We start from the raw sequence: 25,477 nt of genomic DNA on the forward strand, positions 1-25,477 counted from the left end.
AAAGCATTAACTTACCAATGAAATTTTCTTTATCTTCGCGTCAAAGAGTTTGAGAGATTTTAAAATATAATTGCTATTGCTTTTGGGTGAACAATGAGGAAGAAAGTATTAATCTGATTTTAATAACCACTCCTTTGTACAACTTCATTGCCAGCTTTTTCTGTTTCTAGGTAGCTGTGAGCACACATCAATCAGGGGAACAAGATGGACATGTCCAAACTAATTACTTTAATATCCTACAAGCTCACTTCTGATCAATTAAATAGCTCCACAGTTCTACTTAGCTTCAATTTTATCCAATCTCCTATGATTTACATCTGTTTGTCCCTCTTTCTGTCTGTATTTTCACAATGAGGTTTCAGACTAGTTGCAGCAGTTTTTTAAAATCTTAAATTGTTCTTTTTTTTCCCTAGCTTCAAATCCAAGTCTATTGATAAGATGGCACTTTTCACCTTGTTAATTTCAGAATTGCATTCTTACTTGGAGTTCACTGCTTTATATTTCCCTTCAGCCCAAGAAACTTATATGTCATTGCAATTCAACTGAATGAACACTAAGTTATTTTGATCTAGCACATTGCAATAAATACCACACAAGCAAATTTGAAAATCACCAAGCAATTCGATTCAACTTCCTTTCTCATATGCAGCAGGATTTTGAATAGAAGTGGTTTCCAAGTCTAATGTCAATGTATTACAATATTAAAGAATTTGCACTTGTTTCTTCCTTCTCTTTTCTTCAGGGCATTCAAAAGGGATTCACAGAAAATAATTATTTTGGTATTATCACATGGACAATGAAGAGGTGTTTGGATTCAATTTTCCACTGGTCTCCCTTTGCACTGAGTTTTGCACAGCACTCCATCTAGAGGCACTGCTCAGAAGTGATAAACTCTCCCTGGGAGAAAAGGTCACCAAGTAGTTTTGATCAGCAAGTAACACTGCATCAGCTATAACAACAGGTGTATCTAACATTCGGATGTTCTTTATGTCAGTAAACTGTACATCAACCTGTTGATTGCAGGGCAAAGACTTTTTTTGTTTTAAAACTTGATGGCCTTTTCCTTTACTTATAAACAATATCAGCTTCAGTAAGAAACTGACTAGGGCTACGAGATATCACACATGCTCCCCAGATTAAATTAATCACCAATTTCATGTTCTGTGAAACTTTCCCAAAGGATGCTAAATGAATGTGACAGGGGCCATGTCTGGTACTTTGTAAATAATCTTAGCCAAATTATAGACTGCTGGGTTGAATGACTCATTTGACTGCATATTTTTGTTTGATTTTAATTATTAAGCTAGACTCAGTTCTCAACTCTGAATGAAAAGAATGGAGACTCACACTAATTTAAGCTGTCATCAGTGCTGCTTTGAGAGCACCCTGATTTAAAATAAGAGGCTACACCAAGTTCCTGCAGAATCCTGAATGCTGCTCACATCATCACACAAATCTTCCTTCCCTCTAGCGACCCAATCTATACTTCCCAATGCTTTGGAAAAGCAGGCCAATATAATAAAGAATTCATCTGACCCAGACCACACTCCTTCCTGCCGTCGGGAAGAAGATTCAAGAGTGTGACCACTAGATTAAAAAGGATAGTTTTCTAACAGATGATGAGACTATAGAACATACTTCACACCAGTAAAATAAAGTTGCTCTTTCACTGCTCGAAGCGATCTCACTGTACCCCTACCCTCCTTACTGCCTTTTATTCTGCTGTACTTATGCATGGATAGGCTTGCTGTATAGCACTAAAAATAAATATTTTCACTCTACCTCAGCACGTGACAAAATTGAAACTTGAACTTGAAACTTGTCTCATCTCTCAAGAAGATATTGAGGCAGAAGAAAATTCCAGACTTTTTCATGAATATTTAGCATCAGTAAAACAATATAATCTAGTCATTTACCTCATTTGTACTTATAGGAATATTCTGTATCATTTCACTGCTCAGTAATAAATGATTATAATTGTATGTTTTTTAGCTATTAAACATTTGGGTATCCAAATAATTTGGAACTTCCACTGCTCTTCAGTAATATAATCCAAATCTGCATGGTTTATATCTCCCCAACAATATTCTGTGTTATTCTTTAAATGTTTTTTTTTAAATTTCTTACACCTGCACTGGTACAGTAAATTTAGCATTTGGAATACCCTGAATATTTCGCTAAAAGCAGCCGCATGCTTAGCTGACTCTTAAATGAAGTATTTCCCTTTCATCCCTCATTGACTTGTTCGTTTTACCAGAATATACATTAAAGATGGGAGCCCATTCAACTGAATTTGTCTATGCCATTGTTTGTGCCCCACACGAGTCTCCTTGAGTGTATTTTCAACTAACCCCATCTGCACAATCTTCTCAGTCATATGTTTATGTAAGTTCACTTAAAAAAACACTCCAACTCTTCCCCATAGATGCAGGTTTTGCAGTTGGTGGAGTGGGAGCGCCTACCACAATTACGGACATTGATATAGTGCTATTGCCGTAACCTGGAGCCAACTTTTTGCAGGGAAATCATTAATTCAAATTTGACACTGAGCTATATAAGAAGGTAATAGCACTATCTCCAATATTTCAGTGAAAGCGAGGTTATAGAAAAAAAGTGCTTTAGAGAGGAAAAGGATCAGAGATATTATCCAGCTTTTTGTACCTTAGTAACTGTTTGTAAGGGTGAAAGAGTGAAGGAGTTAACCCCAGACAATATTTATTCCTCATTTAATATTTCTGAAGTAAATTCCCTCATCACTGTCACACTGCAGTTTCCTGTAAGCAATCCGGCTTCTGCATTTCCCACATTATACTGTTTCTGTAATTTTAAAAGAGTACTTAATTGGCTGCAAGTGCTTTGTGATATTTTGAAAGGGATATGAAAAATGCTGCATGAATTCAAATATCTTTCTTCCTTAGATTAAGGGAATACCAGCACTTGAAAAAAACTGTCAAAGTAAGGGCACGTATGGGTGCTTAATGCCAGAAATACTAGCTCTAACTAACATCCTGGGTGTTTTCCCCATCTAACTCAGAATCCTATGTGTTAACTTCGAAAAGTGAGGATGGTGTGGGGGAGGTTGGTGAGCTTCATTAGTTATAAACTCCTTTCTCAGAAATGATTCCAGTAGACAAAAAAAAAGCATCAGTTCCATACCAAACAAAATAAGAGAGCAGGCTTAATAAACACAGAATTAGAAGCATTTCTGTTAAAAACTGTTGTATCTTGCATGTATCCATCAGAATTCAGAGAATCACTTCCTTTCTTGATAATCTGATTTCTGCCTGTGGACAGAAGTCGGTATTTCACTATCAGCATTTTATTTCATACTTAGGCTGATATTAATTAGGCCACTTTTTTTTCCACTGGAAGTATCTGAGCAATGTAATAAAATGGATCAAGTTCAACATAGTTACAAGCTCTGCATCTTAAAATCACACTTGGGCTCCACCTTGGATTACCCATGTGCTTTGCTCTGGGAGATCAGCTCCCATAAGTAATATTTAATAATTCCATTAATATTTGATAGCTTACACATCAAAGCTTCTAACAATGAGTTTACAGCAATTTAAGTAAGCAAGGATTTTATTGGGCAAGGGAAATACTGGATAAAACATGTAGTAACAGACATGCATTATGCACCTTAACTTGAGCCACAGGGCTGGTCCCTTGCTTTTCACTTTTCAGAGCTGTTGGTGAAAGTGCACCTGCTGGGTTTGTTGGCTGTTGAGTGGACGGGATCTTAGAACCAGGCGATGCCTGCATATTGGCCAGTTGTGCTGCGTACAGCTGCTGAAAAGGTGAGAGAACATACCTCATGAATATCAGAACATTTTACTCATATGTAATTCTGCTGAAGATTTGGGAAGATCAAGCTATGAAGCAGGCCTGTAGTAGATGGCATTCATTCCTATCAAATCACTCGATCAGAATGGTTAAAATTTTATACCTGCAAGATTGATTACCATCTGTAATCTGAAAAGAGCAAGGAACTGATCAACACACACACACACACACAACTGGTGCACTTGTGAAATGAGAATATTCAAATATAAAATCTTTAAAAATGTTAAAAATGGCGTATATACTTCATACTTACAATGACAGTTATTTCCATGGTTGGCCGATGAGCTATCAGGCAAATAGTTGTTCAACAGGTCAAAGTCACAAAGCTCATATGATGCCAACATTATTTGCATTCTGAGGTTTCCTCCCACCCTTATCTCATTTTCCATAAATTGTTGCTTTATTTCCATTAATAATTTGATGGTGTCACAGTGTGAGGTTGGAGTGTTGATGAATAGAATACATTTCCTCTGCACAATCTAATGCTCCACCACTTCCTGCTGGTAGCCTGACCACCCATCATAATCCTGTCCTCAGGATTTCTCTGCCCAGACCCCAAGTCTCAGCACACTCCACTCATTTTATAAAATACTTCTCCAGACCCTCTTCATCCACTCCAAAGAATCTTTATCCTCATCGCTCAACTTTTCATTCCCCTATTTTTTCAAAACAAAGTAGTAACAAGATATTTCTATCATACACAGTGTGGGTAAAGGATTGGTAAATTGTCAAATTATTTAATTTTTACAGTGCGTACAAATTAAAAAAAATGTGAATAGAAACCATTACTGTTGACAAACCACTTTACCCGGCCAGATCTTTATCCCGTCTTGGTGAGTAGTTCAGGAACATTCTGAGAGGTGCGGCACTGCCAGTGTAGTGGTTAGCACAACACTGTTCCAGCGCCAATGATCGGGGTTCAAATCCGGTGCAGTCTGTAAGGTGTTTGTACTTTTCCCCCGTGTCTGCTTGTGCTTCCTCTGGGTGGTCTGGGTTCCTCCCACACTCAATAAGTACTGGACTGTATATATTTGAAAAGGAAAATGTATGTATCTTGATCAATGTGGTTTATAGTGTGAAAAATAAAAAATAAAAAGAAAAGTACTGGAATTGCAGGTCAATTGCGGGTAATTGGGCAGCATGGACCAAAAGACCTGTTACCGTGCTGTATATCCAAATTCACTATTTAAATCTTATATATTAATGAGTTTCTTCACTTGCCAATTTGTAAATACCAATAAGTTCCACAATAATACACTGTTGTCTTTATTTGAGTAGCTGCTACTCCTTATATGTGTTAGGATGGCAGTGTTTTTGCCAGAATGTTTTGTTGGACAGAATTTACATGTTAAGAACAGATCGTTTGGACAGTGAGGTATACATTTCAGATACCTATGCACCTATCATCATTTCATTGCAGTGTTTTGTTTTCATTTCCTTAAATGTTCATTCTGTTCAGCTCAACATGACAGATGGTAGGAGATTCCACCTTCTAACAACTGTGAAGTAAAGGTAAGTCAATAAATATAAACTAATGAGCTACATCTACAATCAGGAATCCATTCTAATGAATGCGGCACAAGGAAACATAACATAGAAGATAGGAGCAGAAGTGGGTCATTCGGCCCTTCGAGCCTGCTCCACCATTCAATGAGATCATGGCTGATCTTAAAGTTCAGTACCCCGACCCCACCTTCTCTCCGTAACCCCTAATTCCCTTATACTGAAGAAATATATCTAATTCCCTCTTAAATGTATTCCATGAACCTGCCTCTACTGCCCTCTCTGGCAATGAATTCCACAGATTCACCACCCTCTGGGTAAAGAAATTCCTCCTCATCTTGGTTCTAAATGGTTTGCCTATTATCCTCGAACCATGGCCCCGGGTTCTGGACTCCCCCACCATTGGAAACATCCCTTCTGCATCCATTCTGTCCAGTCCTGCCAGAATTTTATATGTCTCTATGAGATCCCCTCTCAATTTTCTAAACTCCAGCGAGTACAATCCCAAATTGTGCAATCTTTCCTCATAAGTTATTCCTGCCATTCCAGGTATCAGCTTGGTGAATCGCCTTTGCACTCCCTCAATTGCAAGAACATCTTTCCTCAAATAAGGCGACCAAAACTGCACACAATACTCCAGGTGTGATCTCACCAAGGCTCTGTACAGCTGCAGTAAGGTATCCTTATTCCTATACTCAAACCCTCTTGATATGAAGGCCAACATACCATTTGCCTTTTTAACTGCCTGCTGTACCTGCATGCTCGCCTTCAGTGACAGGTGTACAAGAACCCCTAGGTCTCTCTGCACTTGCCCATCTCCCAATCTATTGCCATTCAACTAGTAATCTGCCCTCTGGTATGTATTACCAAAGTGGATAACCTCTCATTTATCCACATTGTAGTGCATTTGCCATGTATCTGCCCAGTCCCCCAATTTGTCCAAATCACACTGGAGCTTCCTGAACCCCTCTTCAGTGCACACAACCCCTCCTAGCTTAGTGTCGTCTGCAAATTTGGAGATATTACATCCAATCCCCTCATCTAGATCATTAATGTAAATTGTGAACAGCTGGGGTCCCAGTACAGATCCCTGCGGCACCCCACTGGTCACCGCCTGCCACTCAGAAAATGACCCGTTTATCCCAACTCTCTGTCTTCTATCTGCCAGCCAGTTCTCAATCCACATCAATACTTTTCCCCCAATCCCATGAGCCTTGATTTTGCATTCCAGTCGTTTACGTGGAACCTTATTGAAGGCCTTTTGGAAATCCAGGTACACCACATCCACTGGCTCTCCCCCATCTATTTTACCTGTCACCATCTCAAAGAATTCCAATAGATTTGTCAAGCACGATTTACCTTTTGTAAATCCATGTTGACTCTGTCCGATCCCTTCTCTGCTAGTCATATGCTCCGCTATTACATACTTAACCTCAGATTGAAGAGACTGCCATCCGTGCGGTACCAGATGTAAACAGCGTCTCACACCAAGACACAAGAGCAACTTCTCCGTGAACTACTCTTTGCAGACGATGCCGCTTTAGTTGCCCATTCAGAGACAGCTCTTCAGCGCTTGACGTCCTGTTTTGCGGAAACTGCCAAAATGTTTGGCCTGGAAGTCAGTCTGAAGAAAACTGAGGTCCTCCATCAGCCAGCTCCCCACCATGACTACCAGCCCCCACCACATCTCCATCGGGCACACAAAACTCAAAACGGTCAACCAGTTTACCTATCTCGGCTGCACCATTTCATCGGATGCAAGGATCGACAACGAGATAGACAACAGACTCGCCAAGGCAAATAGCGCCTTTGGTAGACTACACAAAAGAGTCTGGAAAAACAACCAACTGAAAAACCTCACAAAGATAAGCGTATACAGAGCCGTTGTCATACCCACACTCCTGTTTGGCTCCGAATCATGGGTCCTCTACCGGCATCACCTTCGGCTCCTAGAACGCTTCCACCAGCGTTGTCTCCGCTCCATCCCCAACATTCATTGGAGCAACTTCATCCCTAACATCGAAGTACTCGAGATGGCAGAGGCCGACAGCATCGAATCCATGCTGCTGAAGATCCAACTGCGCTGGGTAGGTCACGTCTCCAGAATGGAGGACCATCGCCTTCCCAAGATCGTGTTATATGGCAAGCTCTCCACTGGCCACCGTGACAGAGGTGCACCAAATAAGAGGTACAAGGACTGCCTAAAGAAATCTCTTGGTGCTTGCCACATTGACCACCGCCAGTGGGCTGATATCGCCTCAAACCGTGCATCTTGGTGCCTCACAGTTCGGCGGGTAGCAACCTCCTTTGAAGAAGACCGCAGAGCCCACCTCACTGACAAAAGACAAAGGAGGAAAAACCCAACACCCAACCCCAACCAACCAATTTTCCCCTGCAACCGCTGCAACCGTGTCTGCCTGTCCCGCATCGGACTTGTCAGCCACAAACGAGCCTGCAGCTGACGTGGACATTTACCCCTCCATAAATCTTTGTCCACGAAGCCAAGCCAAAGAGAAGAAGACATCCTTAACAATGGATTCCATCATTTTGCCCACTACTGATGTAAGGCTCACCGGCCTATAATTCCCCGCTTTTTCTCTACCCCCCCCCCCACCTTTTTAAATAGTGAGGTAACATTAGCTACCCTCCAATCCATGGGTACTGATCCTGAATCTATCGAGTTCTGGAAAATAATTCTTAAAGCATCTGCTATCTGAATGTCCACTTCTTTAAGTACCCTAGGATGTAGATTATCAGGCCCTTGGGATTTATCGGCCTTCAATCCCTTCAATTTCCTTAGAGATACTGATTTCTTTCAGCTCCTCCCTTGCATTAGTCTCTATGTTTCCCAACATCCTTGGGAGGTTATTTGTATCCTCTCTTGTGGAAACAGAACTAAAGTAAGAATTTAATTGGTCTGCCATTTCCTTATTCCCCATTATATATTCCCCTGATTCTGACTGCAAGGGACCTACTCTGGATTTCACCAATCTTTTCCTCTTGACATATCTATAAAAGCTTTTGCAGCTGGCTTTTATGTTTGCCACAAGCTTACTTTCGTAATTTATTTTTGCCCTCTTGATTAATCCCTTTGTCTTCGGATTTGGTACTTTTTTTGGCCAATTGATATGCTCTCTCTTTGGACCTAACGCTGTCTCTAATTTCCCTTGTTATCCACGGTTGAGTCACCTTTTTTGGATTATTTTTATGACAAACCGGTATAAACGATTTCTGCAATTCTTCCATTAGATCTTTGAATGCTTTCCATTGTCTATCCACCGTCAACAACCCCCCCCCCCCCCCCCAACCATAAACACCACCCAATCAATCTTACTCAACTCATGTCTCATACCATCATAATTCCCTTTATTTAAATTCAGGACCTTAATCTCGGTTTTAATTGCTTCACTCTCCATGTCGAGTGAGAATTCGATCATATTGTGATTGCTCCTACCCAAAGGGCCTCGTACAACAAGATTGCTGATTAGCCCCTTTTCATTACATAATACCCAGTCTAAAATGGCCTGCTCCCGAGTTGGTTCCTCGACATATGTGCTAATGTTGGAGCAGCAAACAACTGCAGGGAACCACTCTGAATTTATCATACTTATTAAAGAGAGCAAAATTCTGACAATGTTGAACAAGATGGGTGACAAGAGAATATTTCCTCTGGGTTCACAATTCAGAACCATGGGTCACAGTCTCAGAATCAGGGGTACACCGCTCCTGTAAGGTGTGAGGAGAAATGTCCTCATTGAGAGAATGGTGAATCTTTGGAATTGTCTACTGAGAGAGACAGGGAGGCTCAGTCATCAATGGATTTCTAGTCTTTCACGGAAATGAGCGTAGTGCAGGGAGGTGATACTAAGGTAGAAGATGGGCCATGATCTTGATTAATTACAGAGCAGATTCAAAAAGCCAGATGACCACCTTTTGCTCCAGATTCTTACGTTCTACTTTCCAGAGATTGTCTCCACAGTTATATTTAGAAACAATTACTCTTCTCACTAAGCAATGTCTGCTCTCAAGCATATAGTAAAACCCCTGATATCCAGAATTCAACCAAACAGCAGCCTTAAGCAACCAGCAAAAAGCCAGATGACCACCTTTTGCTCCAGATTCTTACGTTCTACTTTCCAGAGATTGCCTCCACAGTTATATGTGGAAACAATTACTCTTATCACTAAGCAATGTCTGTTGTCAAGCATATAGTAAAACCCCTGATATCCAGAATTTAAGCAAACAGCAGCCTCAAGCAAGCAGCAAAAAAGATGAAAATGAACAAGAATAAAATAATAGGTAAAAACACGAAAGTTTAAAATTGTAAAAGTAAATGCTCTCTGAAGTAATACATAAATCTTTGGTGAAGATGTGTACATTCAGCCAGTGGAGTGCCTTGCCGTGCTTTACTCATTGCATCAGTTTGAATAAAGTTGTGTGGAACAGCGATGGTGTCAGCCAGGGTGTCGGGCTGGATGATGCCGATCACCATTGAGGGGACTATCTTAAAATGTCTCCTTATCCCTGCTTAGTAAGAGTTGCCCCAGTAAGAGGCTTCATCTGTAAACTTGGGGGAAGGGGAATTAATTATCTATAATGCTATTGTTCATCTTTCAGGCAGCTCCATGGAGGGGGAGGAAGCTGCAGATGCAGCTACGGCTGAATATTTTAAAACAATGTGACTGAAAATAAAATAAAGTGATCTAAGGTTTATATATTCATACAAGTGAAATTTGTTCATTCTAACTATGATATAGTATTTTTGTATTTTAAACTGTTTATTCTTAATGCAGGTGTATTTGTTAGGCATTGTAAAAAGCAAGTCTCAGGCAAATGGAAAGTATACTTACCTGGTATTTATCAATCCCCATAGGTAACTGATATCAGGGGTTTTACTGTAAATGTTCAATAAAAATAAACTTATTTTTCACTGGATTACAAACTGGGGCAGAACTGCACAGTTACAGTGAGCTTTATTGAGTTATGTCTCAATCTTATTTCAGTCTCTCAGGTACAGAGATACTTCCAACAATAAAGAAATAGAAATATCTCCAGATCAATATGTCCATCAGAGGATTATGACTATAATAGTTCAGGCACACAATGTTTCATTTTTATTGAACTATGGACTTGCCTGTGAGGCAGGGGGGTAAATAGAAATAACATGCCAACTGTGATAAGTTGGACGGTTATTCTTGTTCCTAAATGTGTATTTTTTCATGATCTTCCATCATTCAATTTGATAATTTTAATCCTGGTTTTCCTCTGCATCTGATATCATTTCCTGACCTTGAAGATGAGATTTTAGCAGTTCTTGTTTGAATTCTGCCCTTCCTTTTAATTTACTAACAACTTGCATTTACATAAAGTCTTTTAACATAATCCAAAAACCCCATGGCACTAGAATCCAATCACTATGGACTGGGAAGAAATGCAAACAAAGAGATTTCCAACCCAAGGTGTGTAAATGCCAACGTCATGTTTGAACTCAGCCGATTTTGACCACTTCAGTCTTATTTTTAAAATGAGTTCATTCTGCAAAATAAATAAATAGAATACACACTGTGACTCATCTTCAAACCCATCTCCATAATAGACACTTTCCTGTCCTCAGTGCTCTTAAAATACCAAGTTCCATTTCCTGACGTCCATCTTGTGACCTCTGCTATATTGACTTTTATGGTGGAATTGCCTGATCATCTGAGTTTCCTTGTTAAGGAACAAGCTTTGATACCTTATATAACATAGTTTGAAGAGAAGAACTCTTTCCAAATTCAGAGGAGAATTTTGCAGAGTTAAATGAAGGTTCAGATAGGGCTGTACCGAACATGTTTTAAGGCAAATAAATACTGGGTGTATTATAACACATATTGTTGTTTAACAAGGCAGATTTATGGCCAGGGTATTTGTGAATGCAAAGCTCCTTGCTCCCAGCAGTACTGGAGCATGTTGAGTTCTGCATTGCTATTTAATTCATGCTTGAATGACTGCCTAATTATACAAAAATCCATTTTAATTTTTGATATTGCAAAATCTCTGACCTAGTTAAAATAAGTATCAGCCACTCTCATCGTACTGTGTCAACAATATTTTTACGGTAACCCAGTATTCCAACTCACAGTACTCCAGATGTCAAGACTGGAGCACATATTCTGAATGGACGCATTTGTAAAGGTGGATAAGAGGGGGGAAAAAAAACAAGCAAGTCTCGAGGGAAATGCAGTTGCTCAGTAGGTTGTTGAGAAATGATCAAATGGATTTACAAATCATTTGCCAGAACATTTTTTTAAGTCAAAATAGGTATTTGCAAACACCTGGAGCTGCTAAGACATTAAAAAAAGATCTACTTTAACACATGATATGCTTTATCAGCAAAATAAATAGCTTCAGTTTCTTTGTTTCGAACCTATTATAAAGTTAAAAACATAAAATGCTGGAGAAGCTCAGCAGGTGAAACAGTGTCCTTTATGTAGCAAAGGCAAAAGATGTGTCTTGCTGACTCTTTGTGCTAGTGCAGTTCCCTGTAGACTTCTAATGTTCTAGTTAGGCCTGGGCAACTATTGATTTAAATCCTGGAGATAGCTTTTCTCTGTTTGGGCAACTTGCTACACCCAAAACCACTTGTATTGCTTTATTTTTTTACCTCAATTGACTGTACAGACATTTGTTATGTAATTGGGCACTCAGCTTTTGTTGTTTAGACTTTATGTAATTGAGGTTTGCTACTTTATTTAACCAGCATCTTCTGGAGCTGCTCTGCATTGTATGTTGCACATCCAGCATTGTGTTCATAATGTTGAGGTGGGTCTCCAGAGAATGTACAGCCATTTGCATTGCAGTACGGAGAAGTCAATGGTCATAAATGTTTGTACACTAGTGCATAGATGGACTGTCACATATGCTGCAGTCAACAATCCGCATTTAGATAACATTCTCAACTTAGTAAAAATCTCAAGGGAATTTCAGAGAACCGTATTCGACAAAAGGTCCGATTAGGGGATATTCAGAATAAAAACAAGTTTTAAGGATTGTCAAGGGAAGAAGAGACACTTTAAGGCATAACCCATTCATGGCAGGAGACACGGCTGTAAATGGTACATCTTTAAAAACAATGGAATGCACTTTGGTGAGTTCTAAACCTCAGAAGGTTGTAGGACAGATTTTAGATTTATTGTCAGAGTACATACATGACATTACATACAATCCTGAGATACTCGTTTTCTGTAGGCAAGGCAGAATTACCACTTAGTGGTAGTGCCAAAAAAAAACTATCCACAGCATGTGCATGTAAACAAATAAAGAACTGCAAACAGATAACCACTGTTAACAAACTGACTGGGCAATATAGAGGGAATATATGTAAAAAATCAATAAAGTGCACAAGTAAGAGTTCTTAAATGCGTCCCTGGTTGAGTTTGTTGTTGAGGAGTCTGATGGTGGAGGGGGAGCAGCTGTTCCTGAACCTGGTGGTGTGAGTCTTGTGGCACCTATACCTCTTTCCTTATGGCAGCAGTGAAGACAGAGCATGTGCTGGGTGGTGTGGATCCTTGATGATTGCTGCTGCTCTCTGACACCACTATTCCCTGTAGAAGTTCTCGATAGTGGGGAGGGTTTTGCCTGTGATGTCCTGGACTGTGTCCACTGCTTTTTGGAGGTCTTTCTGTTCAGGGGTATTGATGTCCCCTTACCAGGTCGTGATGCAGCCAGTCAGTACACTTTCCACCACACATCTGTAGACATTTGCCAAACCTCCACAAACTCCTGAGGAGAAGTAGAGGTGCTGACGTGTTTTCTTCATGATGCCATTGGTGTGTTGGGTCTAGGAAAGATTTTTCAAGATAGTGACTCCCAAGAACTTAAATTTACTCACCCTCTCCACCTCTGATCCCCTAATGATCACTGGATTGTATACATCTGGTTTTCCTTTCCTGAAGTCAACAATCAGCTCCTTAGTTTTGGTAACACTGAGTACAAGGTTGTTGTTGATTCACCATTCATCTAAATTTTCGATCTCCCTCATGTATGTTGACTCTTACCTTTTAGATGGTGTTATTGTTATACCGAGCCACACAGTCGTAGGTGCAATGTGAGTAGAGCAGGGTGCTAAGAACACAGCTCTGATGGAGATTATGGAGGAGATGCTCTTATCAATCCTCACTGTTCAACATCTTGTAGTTTGGATGTGAGGAAATCCATGATCCAATTACACTGGGGTGCTGAGGCCCAGGTCTTGGTGTTTTCTAATCAGTTTTGAGGGGATAATAGTTTTAAATGCCAAACTGTAGTTGATAAAGAACATCCTGATGAATGCATCTTTACTGCCTAGGTGTTCCAGCGTTTTACGTAGAGCCAGTGCTGTAGACCTGTTGCTATAATAGGCAAACTGGAATGGATCCACGTCATTGGTGAGATATGAGCTGATCTGCTTCATCACAAGCATTTCAAAACACTTCATCACTGTTGACGTAGTGCTACTGGTCCATAGTCATTAAGGCAGACTACTACACTCTTCTTGGGTATGATTGATGCCTGTTTGAAACAGGTGGGCACCATGCCCTGCTGAGTTGAGATATTGAAGATATCTATGAATATCTGTAAGTTGGTCAGCATAGATTTTTAATAGTCACCCAGGTACTCCGTCTGGGCTGGATGCTTTCCTTGGATTCACTCTCCTGATGGCAGCACGCACGTCAACCTCAGATATGGACAGGAATGGGATCTTCAGGGGCTGTTGGGGTGCGGGGGAACAGGTTCTTCGCGGTGGCTGATGTTAAATCAGGCATGGAAGGCATTGAGTTCTTCTGGGAGTGAAGCCTTGCTTTCTGCTACTTCACCAGATTTGGTTTTGTAGCAAGTTATGGCATTTAGGACCTGCCACAGCTTTCGGGCATCCCTTACTGATTCCATTTTCATCCAGAATCTCCACTTTGCCCAGGAGATAGCTTTCGCAGGTCATACCTGTTCCTTCTGTATTGATCTGGATATACGAACTTAAATGCCTGTGATTGGCTCTCAGCAGGTTCCAGATTTCATTGTTCATCCAGGGCTTCTGGTTGGGAAAAACCCTGAATGACTGTAATAGTACAGATTCTATCACCAATGTGCATATGTACATATGTACAGATGGTAGTGTAGGATGACTGTGATTGGTTGAGAGTGTAGCCCCACCTACTGGCAGGTTTTAAAGGACTGCTCCTAGCCAGACCAGGTCATTCTGGACTGGTTGACCTACTTGTGATATGCTCCAGTCTTTTAGTTAATAAAAGCCTTAGTTTGGATCAACAAGTCTTTGGTTCTTTCAACGCACATTACAATGACTTGGCGGGGACACGCTTATTCACAGCTGTTTTGATAAAGTCTATGACAGGCCTGGTATAATTGTTCAGATTCTCAGCTAAGTCCTTGAACACCCCCAATCTGCTGACTCAAGGAAGTCCTGTAACCGTTCTTCAGCCACTTTGTGGCCTGTGACCACTTTCTAGCTGTCCTGATCTCCAGAGCCTCTCGTTATAGTCTCTATCTGTATGAAGGCAGAAGGAGTACGGCCAGGTGACCCAATTTGCAAAAATACAGTCTTGGGAAAGAACGATGGGCCTTCCTTATCTTGGTGTAAAAGTGAGGTTACAAGCTGATGGTAGTTGGGCAGGGTTTTCTTGACACAGGCTGGGTTAAAGTCACCATGTCTTGTTTACTGACCACATCATGTAGCTCTGCAAGTACCTGTTTGTAATTGGCATCAGGAGGTATATAAACTCCCGTGAGAATCACAGATGAGAACTCTCATGGTAGAGAGAACGGTCTGCATTTAATCGAGATTTGCTCTAAGGCAAATGGAGGTAATGGAGATGCGGTTAAGGGAACTAGAGATCAGATTTGAACACAAGTGTGTACAAGTTCAGGGAGATTACTTGTGCTTCCACATTACAACTGTGTCTCTAAATTTTATCTTGTTGTAACTTTTACTGCAAAATCGTGTTTCTCCTTCACACATTTCCATCTTCCAAGCTTATAAGTTTCCCACTGCTTTTCTCTGCTATAAACACCATCTCTTTATTAACTTGTTGTGGATGGAATAAATTTATTTTTAAGTGAACTCACTGCCAAAGAAGTGTATTCACTTACCATGTAAAATTTTACTTAAAAAGGAAAGAAACTTAAATTCTCCTCGAATACTTAACCGAAACTTTAATAACCCTGTGGAAAAATTCTGCAGAGATTGTAAACTATTTTCTTACAAGGGAACTAAATCTTAATTTAGTTTTGCCACTTCATGACTATAAACATTTCTTAGGAGGATTTTTTTTAAATCTTGTCAATACATTCTAAGTTTATCGAATTTAGGAACTCTGGATTTGTTCAACAGCCTTTATATGCAGACAGTAACTGAAGGAGCATAATGAGAATACATGTGGCTTTTGCAACCAACCACCAACCAGAGGAGGTTGCCCAAATGCGTGCACATTGTAATCAAGTAGAACACAATGATTATCTGATGTTACTTCCACAAAATTCTATGGCCTATTTGTAGGCCATGACATTGGAAATGAAGGTTCAAGGCTTTCATTTTCATCTATTGAAGAGTATTATTCAGTCTGGGCCATTTCCTGGGAGTGCACAACCTTTATCTTTCTCTGGCAGCTGCTTCCTTTACCTTTTTTGACATTATAGATCTTTTATTTTTTCCCTCCTCTCGTTAGCAATGTTCTCATTGATAAGCTGTTTTAGTGATGTTAATTGAGGAATCAATGCTGGCATTCATTCCAATGGGTTGTTCTTCTTGTCCTCTTTGAAATACTGATATGGGATATTTTACATTCACCTGACAGAGCAGTTTAGACTTCCGTTTAACATTTTGTCCAATTGACGCTTAATGTGCAGTTCAACAAGAAAGTTTGCAGATCCTGGAATCAAGTGCAATACACACACAAACTGGAAAAATTCAGCTAGTCAAGCCACATCCAAAGGTAGTAACAAACATTTCAAACCTGGGCTCTTTGTCTGGCATGTATGCCTTTAGTAATAGTACACTATAACTTATATATTGGAGTCCCAAGATGTATCTGATATACACAAATACAACTAATTCAATCATGTTTAATTTGTGCGAAAATTAATTTGTTGTAATTATTCTTTAGTGACAAGATGTTCAAATTGTCTATAATATCTTCAAGAAAATTATTTCTGCCAACAGAAGTGTTGTTAGTAGTCCGAGTACTTGATAGACATCGCATCTTCACCTACCCATTTCTGTGAGTAGTTTTCAAGGCAAGAAAGCAAAATTCAATCAGCAAGTCATATTTATCAATGTATCTTCTGTTCCACGAATCAATCAAATTCATATTGCACTAGTGATAACCCACATCTTACCAAATACAATCCTACACACCTGGTCCACATTAGACCTACTATCTCATATATCCAGAGGCCTTCAATCATCACTAGGGAATATTACTGTTATCCCCATCCCAGATGCACCCCACCTCACTCAACTTTCTCTTGCTGCTGAATGAGAACAAAAATGTATGTGTAGGGTTGTGTCAATAAGTGCAGAATGTATTTTTTTTTATTTGAAAAACAGTTGCCTTTACACAGAATGATGCATGTGAAATTAGGATTTCTCTGCATGGGGAATTGCAGCAGCAGATCTACTTCTCAGCAGCATGTTGAAGCATTCTTGAAAAGATATTGTTCAGGATTACGGCTATGAGCAAATCGCAGCCAGTTTTCGAGTCCCGGTACACCCCGACATTACTGAAAGAACTGCATCCAATTCCATTTAACAAAAGCAACTACTTTTCGGCAAGTGGAAAAATGCAGCAGCTGATCAAAGTGCTCCCAAGCACAGAAGCATCCGACTGCTACACGGAATGCTACAGTAGAAAAGGGTGGGAGGGGAAGAGAGAGACAGATACAGAGAAAGAAATAGAAACAGAGAGAGACAGAGGAACAAAGAGAAAGAGATAAAGGGAAAGAGAGTGACAGAGACAGAGAGAGAGAAAGAAAAGCAGACAGAAAGAGGGAGGCAGAGGAGAAAAAACCACACACATACAGAATAAAGAATTTGGACAAACAACATCTTGTGATATAAACACGTATGTCTGCTATAGGAAACTTTATCACTTACACATTATCAAGATACAAAGGGGCTTTCTTCTATTGTACCTCAGGCAACTGTGGATTCATCAGCATTGGAAATGGGAGCCTGATTAAGTTCCCACACAGATATGAATAGTCCTTCCTTCTTTATTTAATAGTTGCCTTCTTCTCAACAGATTGCTAATTGTTTGTGACTGTAAAAACAGCATTGTACTTTTTTACTTCTCTCCAAGACATCAAATGCAACTTTTTTTGAAGGCATCCGCTAGTGATTGTCACATTCTGGAAAATCTCAGCTTACTCACTGCTGGGCAAGATAATGTGGCTGAATGAGTTTAGGGTCCATTAAAGGTCCTTCGCCTCATAGCAGCCAGCATGGTCTGCTGGACAGATGTGACCAAGGTCTATTTAAAAACATCACTGACTACAGCGAGGGATCTCGACCTCTATAGAGAATTTTAAAAAGACATATATTGTTCTCCACTGAAATAGGCATGAAATGAATATTTAAAGAGACACCTTCCTTTTTCCTAATTCACAGCAATGAGTTTTTCCTTGAAGGTGCTTGTACCAAATATATAATATAGTTGAAATGCACCCAAATCCTTTATTAAATTATGTGAAATTGGTTTCTTTTCTTGTTACACTCTTTATTACAACTCATTTTCTAGAAAGTCAAGCCAATCAATTATATCATTGAACATTATCTTTGCCACATGAACTAAGAAGACAGTACCTGTAATGTTCATATCTCAAGTTGATATATTCAATAAGAGAGTGATGTTTCAACTGCTGGGCAGACATTCAGCACTTTCAACAACACCTGAAAACTCTGTTCATGAACTGCCTTAACTAGTTTTAGCTTGGGGGCGTGGCAAGATGGCGTAGAGGACAGACGTACGGTCCAACCCTTCCTCAGCTAGTTTTTTAAGCACCCGTTTTTAAAGTTTATAAAAGTGATTAAAAGTTGTATTTTTACTTTTGGGAACATTAGTGGGTTGTAATGGCTACTAATGTAAAAAAAAACTCAACTGCAGAAGAAACTACCTTTTAAAAGTGTTGAAGAATTGAGGCCTACCTGTTCAATTGAAGCCACGGACCTGACGTTTGAAACCTCCAAGGTGCAGAGGACTCCTGCCTGGCTAAGTATGATGCCGGCGCCATTCTTGCTTCCATAAGATGGCGCCGGCTTAACTATGAGTTCAGCCGGTGCCGAATCGCGTGTCCGTGATGTTGGGCGTGCAGTCGACCCATCTGAGAGATGAGCCCTCGAGCCCGGGCTGCCATCGGGTGGGCTGGCGACAGGCAGAATGGTGTTGGAAGTCTCACCTCTGCAGTCCCTGACCTTACGGGGCATGCACGGTGCTTCAGGGGTCCGGGACTTGTTGGACCGCGTGTGGGCTGTGCGGGTTGTACAGACCCACAGCTACACCGGGAGGGGACCGAGAACGCTGGAAGAAGACGAAGACTTACCTTTACCTTTACTGAGTAGCTTATAGGAACAATTGGAAGTGGAGACCAGAGAAGGTAGGCCACAAAAAGTGGAACTGGAATCTGGAATGGAGTCTGTGTGTAGAGTCCTGGTAGGGATTGCTTATCAAATGGTCAATATGTTTAAACAAATGACTCAAGGATTTTTAGAAGTGACAACCAAAATGACTACTATGTCTGAAGATATGTCTGCAGTTAAGAGTGATATTAATCAGTGTATTAAATCAGTGTATACAATGCAAGAATTTTTTTTTTTAATTGAAACAGCTTTTTTTGAATGCAAAAATCAAGTTGAACATAATAGGGAAAGAATGAAAAAAATGGAAGATTCCTTTGTGGATTGTGGAATTCAGAAGAAAGACTTATTGAAAAAAAATTGATTCATCGGAAAAATCAAAGTCGGAGAAATAATGTGAAAATTGTTGGTCTCCCAGAAGATATTGAAGTGACCGATCCAATAAAATATTTTAAGAACTGGATTTCCGAGGTGTTGGGCAAGGAGTTTTTTTGGAAGGCTTAGAATTGGAATGGGCACATAGAGTGTTACGAAAGAAACCGTTACCAGGACAACCACCAATGGCGGTTTTAATTCGTTGTTTGAAATACCAGGATAGAGAAATTATATTACAGATGGCAGTGCAGAAGGCACGACAAAGTCAAACTCCAATGATGGTCCAAAATAACAGAGTATTTTTCTATGCAGATTTGAGTCAGGAGATTATGGGTGACGTCGAGAATTTAACTCAACTAAAGAAATATTGCGGCGGAAGGGTTACAAATTTGCTTTTTGTAACTCTACTGTATTTAAAGTCTTTTATGGTAATTTTCAATCTCAATTTTTTGAAAATGACCATGATGCATTAATTTTTGCTAATTTACTACCAGATTTGCAAGGATATGGAAGATCTTCGCTACCGTTGCCTAAAAAGGCAAATGGAAATGGGAATGGGAATGGGATGAATGGGAAAAATGGGAAGAATGGAAAGAAAGAAGTCTTAACACAAAGTCTTATTGACATTGAAGATCCGGAACAATCATTGGGAATGGAGACACTGGGTTAAATATATTTACAGTATTTGATTGTGTTGATGTGAATAGTATATTTCTGGCTGGGGGGGTGGATAGCACTGAAATCTTTGATAGTCATCCGCCACTGGTGGGGTTTACCACACCAAGTTTTTTTAGGGCGTTACTACCTTTGGGTAGTTTTTTTTTGGGGGGATAATTAATATTCCTTTTTTTTTACATTTTCTTTAAATATCGAGGGGAGGGATAGTGATTTAAGTTATTACAAGGGGAGCAATATTTTGTAGTGAGATATTATATTGTTAATTTGTAAGGATGTCTAATTTGAAATTTGCTACTTTTAATGTTCAGGGGTTAAATAATCCGATTAAGCGAAAGAAAGTTTTGGCTTATATTAAGAAAATGAAAATTGACATTCCCTTTTTACAAGAAACTCATTTGACTGAAAAAGAACATTTGAAATTGAAGAGAGATTGGGTTGGACATGTGTTTTCTTCTTCATTTAATTCTAAGGCAAGAGGTGTAGCAATTTTAATTCATAAGAATTTGCCTTTTGAATTACAAAATATGGAAGGAAATGTTGGAGGGGTCTTAAGGGTGAATTGTAAAGTTTTTGCTGAACCTTGGACTTTGATTAATGTTTACGCACCTAATGTGGATGATGAGCTTTTTATTTCTGATGCTTTTATGTTGTTAAATCAAGCTAATGAAAATATCATAGATGGGGGAGATTTTAATTGTGTTTTGGATCCTTTACTGGATAGATTTCCAAAAAGTATAAAGAAATCAAACATGGCGACACAAGGATTTAAATTTGGTGGATATTTGAAGAAGGGTCAATCCTACGGAGAAGGATTTCTCTCTTTATTCATCCCGACATGATTCATTTTCCAGAATAGATTTTTTTTTAGAATCGGTACATTTACAAGGAAGAGTATTACAGGCAGAATACAGTAGGGTTATATCAGATCATAAGTGGTACGTTCATCTTATAAATGGAGATTTAATACAATGTTGTTGAAAAAAACAGAATTTGTTACTTTTGTTAAGGAACAAATTATTTTCTTTTTGACTGAGAATGATAATTCTGTAGATAGTCATTTTGTGTTATGGGATGCATTAAAAGCTTATTTAAGAGGGCAGATTATTAGTTATACTACTAAAGTTAAGAAATAGTGTACGGCAAAGAGTTTGGAACCGGAGAAGCAAATTGCTGAATTGGAGAAGGAATTTCAGAAAGTTGTCTCAGAAGATTTTAAAAAAGTGGCTTTGGCTAATTTAAAATTACATTATAATACATTGCAAACTTACCAATTTGAGCGTTTAATGAATTGATATAAACAACGTTATTATGAGTTGGGTGAGAGGGCACATAAGGTACTAGCGTGACCATTAAAGATGGAACAGGTTTCAAGGACTATTAATGCTGTTAAAAAGAATTCAATAGTTACTTATAAACCTCAGGAAATCAATGACTAGCTTTATTCATTTTACAAAAAATTGTATACTTCGGAGGGGAAACAGGATAGTGATTCTATTGAATCTTATTTATCTAAATTAATGTTACCAGCATTGGAAGTGGAGGATGTTATGGAATTGGAAGCTCCATTTACAGAATTTGAGATTAAGGAAACTACGTTGGAGATGCCAAATGGGAAGTCACCAGGGGACGACAGATTTTCTGTGGAATTTTATATTTTTAATGAAGATTTATCCTTGGTGTTTGAGGAGGTATTACAACGTGACTGAAGAGCATGAGTTTCCGGAATCTTGTTCTAGTGTTTTAATTACTGTAATTCTAAAAAAAGATAGAGACCTGTTGAAAGTGTCTTCGTATAGACCTATTTCTTTGCTGAATGTAGATTATTAAATCATAGCGAAAGTGTTAGCAAATTGACTCGCCAAGTATTTACCTAAATTAATATATATTGATCAAACAGGTTTTATTAAGAATAGAAATGCTTCAGATAATATTCTTTGATTAATTGCTTTGATCAATGCATATTGAGTGCAGCCCAACCATCCAATGGTGGTTGCGCTTGACGCCAAAAAGGCTTTTGACAGGGTTGAATGGGATTTTCTTATTTAAGGTGTTGGAAAAGTTTAATTTTGACCTCTTTTTTATTGGTTGGGTTAAAGCTTTATTTACGAACCCGAATGCCAGGGTGATGACAAATGGTCAAGTTTCATTACCGTTTAAATTGACATGTTCGACCTGACAAGGGCGTCCTTTGTCACCGGCCCTGTTTGCATTGGCTATTGAACCATTAGCTCAAATAATAAGACAGAATGAACAGATAAGAGGGATGAGGGTTATGGATGAAGAATATAAGATTAATCTATTTGCAGATGATGTTTTGATATATTTGACAAATCCTGAACAATCATTGTCGCATTTGCGGGAATGTTTATTACAATATGGAACATCATCTGGATACAAGATTAATTGGGATAAGAGTGAAATTTTGCCAATTGGAGAAGGAGATTATTCAGAATATAAAAATATTATTAAATTGAAATGGTTTGATAAAATTAAATATTTAGGAATAATTGTCAATGTTGATTATCAATCTTTATATAAATTAAATTACATTCCTTTATTTAAAAAAAAAGAGATTTAATTAGGTGGAAATATCTCCCGTTAACTTTAATTGGCCGAGTTAATTGTATTAAGATGAATATTTTTCCTCGAATTCAATATTTATTTCAATCAATACCATGTTCTCTTTCAAAGGGAATTTTTTAGGATTTAAATAAACCTATGAGAGAACTTTTATGGAAAGGCAAATTACCGTGGGTAGCATTATATAAACTTACTTGGAAGTATGCGTTAGATGGGCTTCAATTACCCATTTTCAATATTATTATGAAGCAGCCCAGTTGAAATTTATTAGTAGACTGATGGATTTGGACCAACCCCTGAGTTGGGCTAAAGTTGAGATGGCTTGTATTTCTGAAGTTGAGGTGCATCAATTTATATTTCGATGGAATATAAATCTGTTGCGGGAATATAATATGCCGATATTAAGACATCTATTAAAAAAATAAGATTTTAGGATCAAAAGGTAAATTGTCAATTTTAACCCATTATATAACAATCAGCTTATTCCTTTTTCAATGTTTAATAATCATTTAAAAAGTTGGGACTCTAAGGGTATAAAGATGTTACAGGATTGTTTTGCAGAAAGACAATTTCTTTCTTTCAATCAATTGAAAGAGCATTTTGATATTGTTGAAAATTCTTTGTTTGTTTATTATCAATTTTGAGCTTTGATGAAAGATATGTATAGTAGAGAGATGATTTTACCTGTATTGATAGGATTTGAGTCTTTGATTTCATCTATACCAAAAACGGGTTATTTTTCTGTTTGTACCAAGTATTACAAGACAATATGGATAAACCGGAATGGGAGAAGTCTAAGCTTAAATGGGAAAATGATTTAGCCTTTGTTTTTCCTGAAGACTACTGGGCAGATATGTGTCATGACAGTGTTACTAAATTGACGAATGTGCGGTATGGAATGGTTAATTATAACTTTTTACATCAGTGTATTTAACCCCAGAGAAATTGAAAAAAATATGGTTTTAGTAATTTGGACTCTTGCTTTAGATGTGATGTATGTACTGGTACTTTTTTTTACATGCTATTTGGTCTTGTGTTCATGTACAACCATTTTGGTAAGAAATTAGGTTAACTTTGGAAAAATTATATGACATTAAGTTACCACTAGATCGATCTATTTTTTAATGGGTTATATGATTCATTTAAAGGGATTAGGGTTGGATAAATTTCAAATTGCATTTGCATCTGTAGCTCGAAAATGTGTAGCAAGTACATGGAAAGATAACATAGTGATTAATATAATGCGGCAGCATAATGAATTGAAAGCTTGTACTGTTATGGAAAAAAATACATATAATCTGCATAATAATTATTCTTTTTTTGTTAATAAGTGGTTATTACCATATTTGGAATATATGCATTTAGATGTATTTTGATTTATTATATATTCTTAGTTTCTGTTTATATATTTTTGGCTCTTCTTAAGAGAACTGGTTGATGGGCCGGGAGGGTGGGTGGGGACTCATTTTTTTTATATTTGTTTTATATTTTGTGTTTTTTAATTTTTTTTATATTTATACTTATATAAAATTGTCTTTATGCAATGTATTACTAATGATTTTCCAAATAAATATTTTTTTTTTAAACTAGTTTTTCCTTCAGTGTAAACAATGTGGCATTAAATTTGGTCTTATCAGACATCCACTGGTGTATTATTAATTGTTATTCAGATTTGCTGTATTCAAGGCTGCAGTGATCTGTCGACTGTGGCAATTGTGCTAGGTCCATATTCCATGACTATGCATTTCCAGCTGACACCACTTGTTCTATTACCCGGCCTTGGTATCCTTGTGTAATGGAACAACATGTATTTTCCAAACCCTGATCAATGTCAAAAGTTCCAGTCAAAAATTCATCCCCACAATAAATTATCCAATCAACATCACATCTTTTACTATTAGGATCTTGAAATGCACAAAGTGGCTACAGCCTTTTCTGCAATCTTTCAGAGATTGTACTCTAAGCTGCTGCTTCAAGTGTAGAACTATTTTGATGGCTTCTTTCTATCTTAACCCATGATATCACTTAATTGAACAAAGCCAATCAGGGCACTGCTCCCCGTTGTTCAAAAAAAGTTTGATATATTTTTATTCAGGTTCAATCTAGATATCAGAAATGCTCAGCATCTTTGCAACAGGGTTTTCTTCAGTTTCTCGGTAACTTTGTTCCAGTCTACATTGTGTCATTTGTTATCCCTATGGGAAGACGTTAGATGCCAAAGACAAGGAATTAAATGTAACACCTATTACACCACAAAACGAGAAAGATTGGCAAGGGAAGAGTTAATGTGAAACAATATAAAATGTCCTGTTTCAATTGTCCACTGTACTGAATCATGCAAGAATCTTTTCTTTAAAATTCTCGCCAACAAAAGCCACCTAAACTTATATACTAAACTAAAAATATGTTGGAAAAATCATTTGAAAGCCAACAGAAAAATAATAAGGTTTACTATCCACAATACAACTCAAGACTTGTTTTATCAGAGTAAGTTGTTATATACATGGTGGCCGGGAGCCTGATTTAACAAATACAAATCTCAGCACTGCTCAATGTGATGAATGTGGTGTCAAAATATTTGCCTGAAAAATGTTTCTTTTTTTATTCTTTGTTCTGGACCTAATCCAACCAAGTTTTTTTTTGGAAAAAGTAGAAAACTCACACTAAGTTAAAAGTAGATTTATAATAGTGTTACAATTGGTGAGTAAGAGCCATTAGAGTGAAAGCTTTCTGCTGCCATTTCAGAAGCACTGAAAATGGCCGAATGTGTCATAGTTTGAGTGCTGCTCTCCCATTAGTCCAGTTTGTAACATCAATGGCTTTAAAGCATTGCTGCTCAGTGAAAAATACATGGTAAAGGTGGAGAACTAGAACACTGGTGGAGGAGTGAAT

At 38.3% G+C, this 25,477-nt stretch overlaps 1 protein-coding gene across 44 annotated transcripts in view; it reads right to left on the reverse strand.

Moving 5' to 3' along the window:
- sox6 (SRY-box transcription factor 6) overlaps window positions 1-25,477 on the reverse strand; it is a 676,057-nt gene that overhangs the window by 88,222 nt on the left and 562,358 nt on the right. For all 44 annotated transcript variants that reach the window (XM_069898041.1, XM_069898034.1, XM_069897942.1 and 41 more), the window contains one exon: window positions 3,643-3,792. In XM_069898041.1, the coding sequence (XP_069754142.1) occupies window positions 3,643-3,792 (150 nt within the window). The remainder of the gene's footprint in view (window positions 1-3,642; window positions 3,793-25,477) is intronic.

Source organism: Narcine bancroftii, chromosome 1, assembly GCF_036971445.1.
Source record: "Narcine bancroftii isolate sNarBan1 chromosome 1, sNarBan1.hap1, whole genome shotgun sequence".
Classification (NCBI taxonomy): domain Eukaryota; kingdom Metazoa; phylum Chordata; class Chondrichthyes; order Torpediniformes; family Narcinidae; genus Narcine; species Narcine bancroftii.